The sequence below is a fragment of the Calidris pugnax genome, unplaced genomic scaffold (genome assembly GCF_001431845.1).
Source record: "Calidris pugnax isolate Ruff unplaced genomic scaffold, ASM143184v1 scaffold17, whole genome shotgun sequence".
NCBI lineage: Eukaryota > Metazoa > Chordata > Aves > Charadriiformes > Scolopacidae > Calidris > Calidris pugnax.
Window position 1 is genome coordinate 13,356,457 of NW_015090794.1, and position 9,111 is coordinate 13,365,567.

Consider the following 9,111-nt stretch of genomic DNA (forward strand, 5'->3'; position numbering starts at 1 on the left):
CACCAGCGGGACAGGGACCGGTGGGAGGGGGCAAACGGCCACCCACCCAACACCCCCACACACACACACACAAAGGCCTCCTCCACCGTGCGGGGTCATCGGCCTTCCCGCGCCCCGGCCGGGGGACGGGCACGGGGTGGGGGGCAGCCGGTGGGTGCTGGGGGGTGACCCCCACCCACACAGAGCCCCCCCCCCGGGCTCTTCCTCCTCGTATGGGGAGCCCCCTCCCCCTGCCACCCCGGGGGGAGCCTTGGAGGGGGCACCGATGTCCTCCCCGGCGGGGTGGGGGGGGATCAGCATCCTCGGCGCTACGGAGCGCAACCAGTTTTGTCCTTTTCCTCTTCATTTTTGTTTGCTTTTCCTTAATTTTTGTTTTTTTTCTTCTTCTTTTTTTGCTTTGGGAGACCTGGAGCCCGGTCCCGGCTCGTGCCACCCCCACGAGCAGCACCCCCTGCCCCATCCCTGTCCCCAGGGAGGCAGGAGGTGTGGGGGGACGACACAAGGATGGGTGGCCACCTCATGCCGCCCTCAGACGCAGATCTCTATTGCTGTGGCCAGGACCATCTGCCCTTTGCCTTTGTCCTGCCGTCCGTCTGTCCTGCCGGCCGTCCCCGGGGGGGCCGCGCTCGGCTCGGAGCCGCGGGGTCCGCTCCCTTCCGTCAGGACGGTCCTCTTGAGCGGGGCCGGGGTGCAGGAACCGGCCGCCTCGTGACGGTGGGGACCGGCCGGCAGCTTGTCCCCGGCGTGTTTCCGGGAGCGGTAGGAAGGTCGTCGTCGCACCTCGGCCATCAGGTCGCACTTGATGAAGTAGAAGACCTCCTTGACGGGGCAGCGCTTCTCCGGGTCGAGGGCCAGCAGGCGCTGGAACATGCGGAGGGCACTGTCCGTGAAGCGCCGCCACTGGGAGGGCAGCCCCCCCAGCCGCCCCTTCTGCCACCGCACGAACTCCTCGAAGAAAGCGTCGGAAGCCGCCGCCGCCTCCCAGGGGAAGTTCCCGGTGAGGACGCAGAAGATGAGCACCCCGAAAGCCCAGACGTCGATGCTGGTGTCCACGGCGAAGCCCTCCGCCCGCCCGGCCTGGCAGACCTCGGGGGCCGTGTAGGGGATGGTGCCGCTGATGCGCTTGACCCGGCAGCCCACCTTGCGGGTCATGCCGAAGTCGGCCAGTTTGACGCGGCGGCAGTCGCGGTCGAAGAGCAGGACGTTCTCCGGTTTGATGTCCCGGTGCACCAGGCTCTTGCTGTGCATGTAGTCGAGGGCCAGGCCCAGCTGCTGCACGCAGCGCTTCACCAGCTCCTCGGGGAGCCCCACCTGCGGGCACGGGGACATGACCTCAGCCACCCACCACCAAACCCATCAGTGATCCCACCCACCTCGGGGACCACCACATCCGTGTGTCGTTACACACGCAACGTGGTCGTGGGTGCTCTTATCTGGGGTGCTCTCCACCGTGGGGAGACAGGTGGTGGGTCCCTAGGGATGGGTGATGGGTCCCAGGCCACCCAAGGGATGGGTGATGGGTCTCAGGCCACCCTAGGGATGATGATGGGTCCCAGGCCACCCAAGGGATGGATGATGGGTCTCAGACCACCCTAGGGATGCACCATGAGTCCTATACCACCCTAGGGACAGGTAATGGGTCTCAGGGCACTCCAGGGGATAGGTGATGGGTCTCAGGTCACCCCTGGAGATGGGTGATGGGTCTCAGGCCACCCTAGGGATGCATCATGAGTCCTATACCACTCTAGGGACAGGTAATGGGTCTCAGGGCACTCCAGGGGATAGGTGATGGGTCTCAGGTCACCCCTGGAGATGGATGATGGGTCTCAGGGCACTCCAGGGGATAGGTAATGGGTCTCAGGTCACCCCCGGAGGTGGATGATGGGTCTCAGACCATCCTAGGGATGGATGATGGGTCTCAGGCTCCCCAGGTGAAGGGTGATGGGTCTCAGGCCACCCTAGGGATGGGTGATGAGTCCCACATCACTCTAGGGACAAGTTATGGGTCCCAGGCCAATGGGTCTCAGGTCACCCCCGGAGGTGGATGATGGGTCTCAGACCATCCTAGGGATGGATGATGGGTCTTCAGGCCACCCCAGGGATAGGTGATGGGTCTCAGACCATCCTAGGGATGGATGATGGGTCTCAGGCTCCCCAGGTGAAGGGTGATGGGTCTCAGGTCACCCTAGGGATGCATGATAAGTCCCATACCACTCTAGGGACAAGTTATGGGTCCCAGGCCACCCCACAGGATAGGTGATAGATCTCAGGCCACCCCTGGAGATGGATGATGGGTCTTCAGGCCACCCCAGGGATAGGTGATGGGTCTCAGACCATCCTAGGGATGGATGATGGGTCTTAGGCTCCCCAGGGGAAGGCTAATGGGTCTCAGGTCACCCTAGGGATGTGTGATGAGTCCTATACCACTCTAGGGACAAGTTATGGGTCCCAGGCCACCCCAGGGATGGGTGATGGGTCTCAGACCACCCCAGGGGATGGGTGATGGGTCTCAAGCCACCCTAGTGTTGTGTGATGAGTCCCACACCATTCTGGGGACAGGTGATGGGTCTCAGACCACCCCAGGGGATGGGTGATGGGTCCCAGACTTGCTTGTAGGTGCTCATGGTCAGGGCCAACCCAGTTCCTGCACATGGAGCCCCCTCCCACATGGCCAGCAAAGCACCGTGGCAGCTTTGCTCAGCACCCTGGGGATACTGAGCCCCCACACCCCCCCATTCAGGCTTCCCAGGGGATGGGTGATGGGTCCCAGACTTGCTTGTAGGTGCTTGTGGTCAGGGCCAACCCAGTTCCTGCACATGGAGCCCCCTCCCACATGGCCAGCAAAGCACCGTGGCAGCTTTGCTCAGCACCCTGGGGATACTGAGCCCCCACACCCCCCATATCCCAAAAAAGGCTCCCGCGGGAAGGGCGGGGGGTCCCACCTGCGGCGGGATGATATCGAAGAGGTCCCCGCCGGGGGCATACTCCTGAGCAAAGACGTAGCAGTCTTCAGTCTCGAAGACCACGTCGAAGACCTTGATGATGAAGGGGCTGGAGGAGAGCGTGTTGGTGATGCTGAACTCCCGCAGGAAGTTCTTCAGCTTCGTCTTGCTCTTGTTGACGAACTTCAGGGCCATCTTGGTGCCTGCGGTGGGCAGAGGATGGGGGTGAGCCCAGGGTACGGTTGGGACATGTCAAGGCACCCTGCCCCCCAGCACGGCTGCATCCCCCACGCGCCCCCCACCCCCAGCTCCCTTCACCTGTGCTTTTGTGGGACACCAGGTCCACCTTGCCGTAGGTGCCCTTGCCGAGCTCGCGGATGAGGTCGTAGTGCTTGCTGATGTCGGTGCCCGAGAGGGTGCGGATGGCCAGGGACTGCATGTCCTCGGTGATGAGGGGCACCCCGCAGCAGGCCAGCTTGCGCGACGGCTCTTGCTCAATGGAACCCGCGCTCATGGCTGCGCTGCAAGGCAGAGACGGGGCGGGGGGGTCACCAATTTCGGTGGGTGCTCCAAAGCCACCACGTCCCATCCTGCCCCATCCCATCCCATCCCATCCCATCCCATCCCTGGGGGCTGCAGCACCTTCCAAAGGGGCAGCAGGATGCTCAGAGCGGTGCCGAGCAGCACCCACTGGGTGCCACCCCTCTGTCCCCAGGGACCACCAACCCAACAGCTCTGCAGAGGATGCTCCAGCCTCTCGGGGCAGGGTTTTGGGGGTGCAATGACCCCCGTGTCTCCAACTCAGGGGGTGTCTGGGGTCAAAGTGAGGGCTCAGGGCATGGCAGAGCCAGGAGGGCAGGGACACGGGGGGGACACACACGTTTCCTCAGCTCTGGAGGGGAGCTGAGGCTCTTTGGGGCTCCCCACTGCTGCCACCATCTCCAGTGGGGACCCCAGGAGCCGTCCCTGTCCCCTCCACCCTTTGCAGAGCACCAGAGCCCCCTCCTGAGCCAGTGATGCTCCGGAGCGTGGCCAAGGTGGTGCAGGACACCACGGCCCTGCAGCAAATGACTCCACCAAACATCTCTGACCATCCACTGCCACCAACTCTCCCCTTTCCCCTCCCAGGGTGCCACCAACACCGACATCCCTCGCTCCCAGCAAACCAGCGGTGGATTCTCCTCGCCCCGGCCACCCCGACAAGGAGATCCAAGCTCAGACTCACCCACCACGGCAGAGAAACCACCCTAGGGATCTCCTCTGGTGCCCTCCATCACCCCCCACCGGGACCACAAACCCAGAGCCCCACTGAGCTCCACCTCCTTGTAATTGGTAGCAGATTGACCAAAATCACGCTTTATATTCAGATTTTTGACGCCGCGTGTCACCGGAGGGGCCGGGGCGGGGGGAGGAAAAACCAATCCCACTGGATCCAGGACCAAGGGCATCCAGGGGGTCCGATGGGTGCCGGGATGGAGCCGGGATTGAGGGTGGCCAGGGACACGGGGTGGGCTCTGGGGGGCTGCAGAAGATAGAGCCCTTCCATCGTGGTGCTGCCTCTCATCCCAAAGCGGTGCTCGGCTTCTTAATTTATTATCAATTTTTTTTTTCCCCTAGGAAGTTGGGCGAAAAATAGCCAAAAAAAAAAAAAAGGAACTTCAACATCATGATGTTCCAAAAATGTAGCGGCTTGACTCATAAGATCTCCCAAGCAGCTCATCTCCATCGTGTTTTATTGGCCCCGCGGAGAAGAGGAGCACCATCGCGGCGTCTGGGCGCTGGAGGTGGAGGTGGATCAAGCGCAGCAGCTCCGGGTGGATGCATGACTAAAAACAGCTCCCAGCAGCATCCCAGCAAAGAAGGATTCTGTCTACACTTGAATTTACAATCACGCTCGTCAATGTCTCTTAATTAACCGGTGTTGAAATGCAATTATTCAAGGCGGCGAAGTTGGGAGTTTGAGTTAAAAAAAAAATTAAAAAATAGAAGAAAGGATCCTGCCGCCGGGAAGGGAGAGAGGAGGTGAAGGACTGACGGCTGCTGAGGAGAGAGCTCTCCAAGTCGAGGGCTATTTGTTTTTTCCCCCGTGGATAAACCTGTTGGCAAAGCTTTGCCAGGCAGCTCCTTGCTGACAACCGATGAACCCCCATGGGAAAGGGGTGTCCCACCACGCCGGGTCCCCTGCCCGCTGCCTTCTGTGGCTTCCCCGGGGCTGTGGCTGCTGCTTTCGTGGTGCTTTATGGAGCCTGAGCTGGCAAACTGGCTGCGGTGCCGGTCCTGCTGCCGGGATGCTGCCAGGATCCTGCTGGCCATGGCCAGGGTGAAGGTCCCACATCCTTGGTTGCCTTCCATGCCCACACCAGTCGTGTCAACGCAACCTCCTGCGCATCCTTGTGCCACACGGGGCCAAAGCAGAGAAGAAACGGGGCTTTTTTCCTGGCACAGCAGCTCCTGTTCCACCTCCCCCTCACGGCCCCGAAGCACCGGGGCAGAGGAGCCAGCACCGTGCCCGAAGGAGCCCAAACCACCCTCCCCAGTGCATGGACCCCCAACTCGGCGGTTTTGGGTGTTCCTGAAGCTTTGAAAGCAAGGAGGAAGGACACACATCCTGGCTGATCCTGGTGAAGGCCCCCGTGGCACGACACCCCCCCCCAAGGCTGCCAAGATGCTGCCGAGCAGCACCGGGACCCCGCCGCTCCCCGCAGGCGGTTGGTGCCGTCATCTCTGCATCCTGAACCGTTTCTCCTACTATTCAGACTAAAAATTGTTCTGTGTTTAAGCTTCAGAACCATTTATCTCATTGAGTGAGGAGGATAATCCACCCACCTCTTCCTGGCTCCCTGGCAGGTATTTATAGGCAGCCACTCGTCTCCCGACGGCAACGGCCGCTCCTCTCCCCAAACCTCTTCAGCTCCATCCCCAACACCACGGAGGATGGAATCCCGTATCCCAAGCCCAGCATCCCACTGGGTACTGGGGTTGGCACCACTGATCCAGCCCCGATCCCTCTCCCTGCCAGGGGGATGCTCTCCCCGGCTCCGCATCCTGCTCCGCTGCACGCCGGGCCCTGGGCGCATCGGCGCTGCCAATAAGTAATTGCAAACTCATTAAGAGCTCATTGAGAGGAGCAGAGGCCGCCCAGGAGAGCTGCCCCAGGCACCCGGCGGAGGAGGAGGCTGCTGGAGCAGCGGCTGCTTGGAAAGAGGGGAAGAGGGGGGGGAAAAACCCCTCTGGCCACATCAGAGAACAACGAGGTTATTGCGTGGGGGGAGAGGAAAAGGGTTTGGGGCTGAGCCCCACACGGGGGTCTCCATGGTGGGGCGGGGAAGCTGGAAGCCCGGTGAGGGGCCAGGTCTCCACCGTGGGCTGTTCTGGGCGTGGGGGTCTCCTTGGTGGGGTGGGGGAGCTGGAAGCCCGGCGAGGGGCCAGGTCTCCACCGTGGGCTGTTCTGGGCAAGGAATTGGGAAAACAAAGGGAAAAACCCTATGGGGCAGAGTTAGGGTCCTACAAGAGCCAGATTTCTCTTCCGAGAGGGGGGGAAATGAGACACCCCCGGCAGTGGGGGGGGGGCACGGGCTGCTCTGTCCCCCCCACCACACCACCTGTGTTTTGCAGAGCTTTGATTCCCCCCCATCCCCTCCCGCCGCTGCGACGCTCTCTACCACAGCAGCGTGCTCATTAATTATGGTGTAATTGGCATCAGTTAGCAGCGGGTAACACTGACCCCCCCCCCAGCCTGGCAGGCTGGAGGCCAGGGCACCCATTGTTGGGATGGGGGGGTGTCTCACCCCCTCCACACCCCACCTGGCTCCCAAACCTCCCCTGTTTTCTCCTCCAAACCACCCTCTGAGCCATCAAAATCCGGCCTCTGGTGCCACCCTGGCGAGGGGACAGGCGGTGCCCTGTGCCCAGCCGCTGCCTCCCGCCGCCCCGCTCCATTTCCAGCCCCCGCCGCTGCCTGACCCCGTTTTGGGGACAATCCTCCCATCTTCTCCTCCGCGCCGCTGGGACCAGCGCTTCCCGGAGCGAGGCCTTATTAACGGCGCTTCCCGGGGGCAGCGGCGCCCAGGGAGGGCTGGCAAAGGCACCTTGGCCAAACGAGGACGAGTTTGGCAAAGGAGGCGGGGGGGGGGGGGGGGGTGATTACCGAGCCGTGGGTACCCGCCGCGTCCTCCAGCCGGGCCGGTCGCTGCCTCCCACCCCACAGCGGTGAAACACGGGTGGGAAGAGGGTCCCTTGGCCCCAGGGCCACCCCAGGGCCAGCAAAAGCTGCTCCAGACAAGACAACCGTGTCTGGTGGCTGGTCACACGCGGCGCAGGGACACGGTGGCTGCAGGCGGGTGGCATTTTGGGCACAGCTCCTCTGCCCGCACCCCGCCACCCCCCGCAGAGGCGATGGACGGGGCACATCTCCACCTCCTCTCGTCCGCTCCGTGGCGCTGGGAAGGTGCTGAGAAACCCTCAAAAGCCCGAACCAGCAACAAACCTCCACCGAAGCAGCAGCAGGAACCGTGACTTCCCAGCTGGGGACACTTCTCCAGGCGACGGCACTGAATTCCCGGTTATCCGGAGTTTCCCATACCGGCTCCTGGCCCCTTCCAGAGCAGAATGCCCAGCACCGGGATGGGCTTCGGCAAAGCCAAGCAACACCCAGAACCCTGCGGGCTCAGGGTGGGTGGGGGCCGCTCTCCCGGTGGGGACGTCTCGGTGTCCCCGTCACACCCAGCCGTAGCATTCCCCGTGGCAGGAACCGTCTCCCATCCCGGCCACGAGCCCGTGGCAACCCATACCGGCTCCTGGCCCTCTCCAGAGCACAATGCCCAGCACCGGGATGGGCTTTGGCAAAGCCAAGCAACACCCAGAACCCTGCGGGCTCAGGGTGGGCGGGGGCCGCTCTCCCGGTGGGGACGTCTCCGTGTCCCCGTCACACCCAGCTGTAGCGTTCCCCGTAGCAGGAACCATCTCCCATCCCGGCCACGAGCCCGTGGCAACCTTCTTCAGCCTTTGGTCCCGGCATTCGGGATTGACACACGGCCTCCGCAGGAAAAATTTGGGAAGAGCAGATGAAGCAGGACCCAGCCTCTCTCTTCCGCCAGCCCTCGCCGTCCTGCATTCCCCGTGGCAGGAACCATCTCCCATCCCGGCCACGAGCCCGTGGCAACCTTCTTCAGCCCTTGGTCCCGGCATTCGGGATTGACACACGGCCTCCGCAGGAAAAATTTGGGAAGAGCAGATGAAGCAGGACCCAGCCTCTCTCTTCCGCCAGCCCTCGCCGTCCTCCCGAGGGATGAGCGGCCGCTGCTCTCCCCTCCCGCCGCCGTCCTCCGTGCCCTGCGCACCGCTCTCCCGAGCTGCCGGCAGGATTTTCCCTGCCCTCGGATGCACCGCGCCGGCTCCGTCCATCGGCCCCGACGGCGGGACCTCGGTCGCCTTTCAGCCCTTCGGCCTCCTGGGATTTTGTTTTTTCCTCCCCTGACGAGGGGCGATGGCTTCGTTAGGGACCTGGGCCACTCCAGCCTCCGGCTCCTCCCGCCTTCGCCGCGCCTCGCCGCGCCGCCGGCACCCGGGGATTTATGATTACTTCATTGTTTGATGGGTTTCATCAGCCCGTCATCATCTCCCTCCCAAAACTCTTCCACCAGCGCCGGCAGCACCGCACCTTTGGGATCTGCAAAGACAAACGCCCCGAGCGGCACCTGCCCCGGCCGGCTCCGTCCATCGGCCCCGACGGCGGGACCTCGGTCGCCTTTCAGCCCTTCGGCCTCCTGGGATTTTGTTTTTTCCTCCCCTGACGAGGGGCGATGGCTTCGTTAGGGACCTGGGCCACTCCAGCCTCCGGCTCCTCCCGCCTTCGCCGCGCCTCGCCGCGCCGCCGGCACCCGGGGATTTATGATTACTTCATTGTTTGATGGGTTTCATCAGCCCGTCATCATCTCCCTCCCAAAACTCTTCCACCAGCGCCGGCAGCACCGCACCTTTGGGATCTGCAAAGACAAACGCCCCGAGCGGCACCTGCCCCGTCGCCCGCCCGCTCCCCGCGGGCAGGGCCACCCTCTGGGGGTGCCCTTTGGGGACAGCGGGGTGCGTCACCCCCCCTGCCAAAACCAGCCCTGTCTGCGCTCCACGGGGCTTTAGACACCCGGGGGGGGGGGGGGGGGTGGTTTCCCCC

At 63.2% G+C, this 9,111-nt stretch overlaps 1 protein-coding gene across 3 annotated transcripts in view; it reads right to left on the minus strand.

Annotated features, from left to right (window-relative positions):
* Window positions 1-9: 9 nt before the first annotated feature.
* The window catches only part of SBK1 (SH3 domain binding kinase 1), a 22,600-nt gene continuing 13,498 nt past the window's right edge, over window positions 10-9,111 (minus strand). For 2 of the 3 annotated variants that reach the window (XM_014936719.1, XM_014936718.1), the window contains exons 2-4: window positions 3,261-3,463; window positions 2,943-3,145; window positions 10-1,311 (exon numbers count right to left, since the gene is read on the minus strand). In XM_014936719.1, the coding sequence (XP_014792205.1) occupies window positions 529-1,311; window positions 2,943-3,145; window positions 3,261-3,463 (1,189 nt within the window). In that variant the 3' untranslated portion in view covers window positions 10-528. Of the gene's footprint in view, window positions 1,312-2,942; window positions 3,146-3,260; window positions 3,464-7,428; window positions 7,608-9,111 lie in introns of those variants that run through there. The other variant, XM_014936720.1, reaches the window with a different exon arrangement.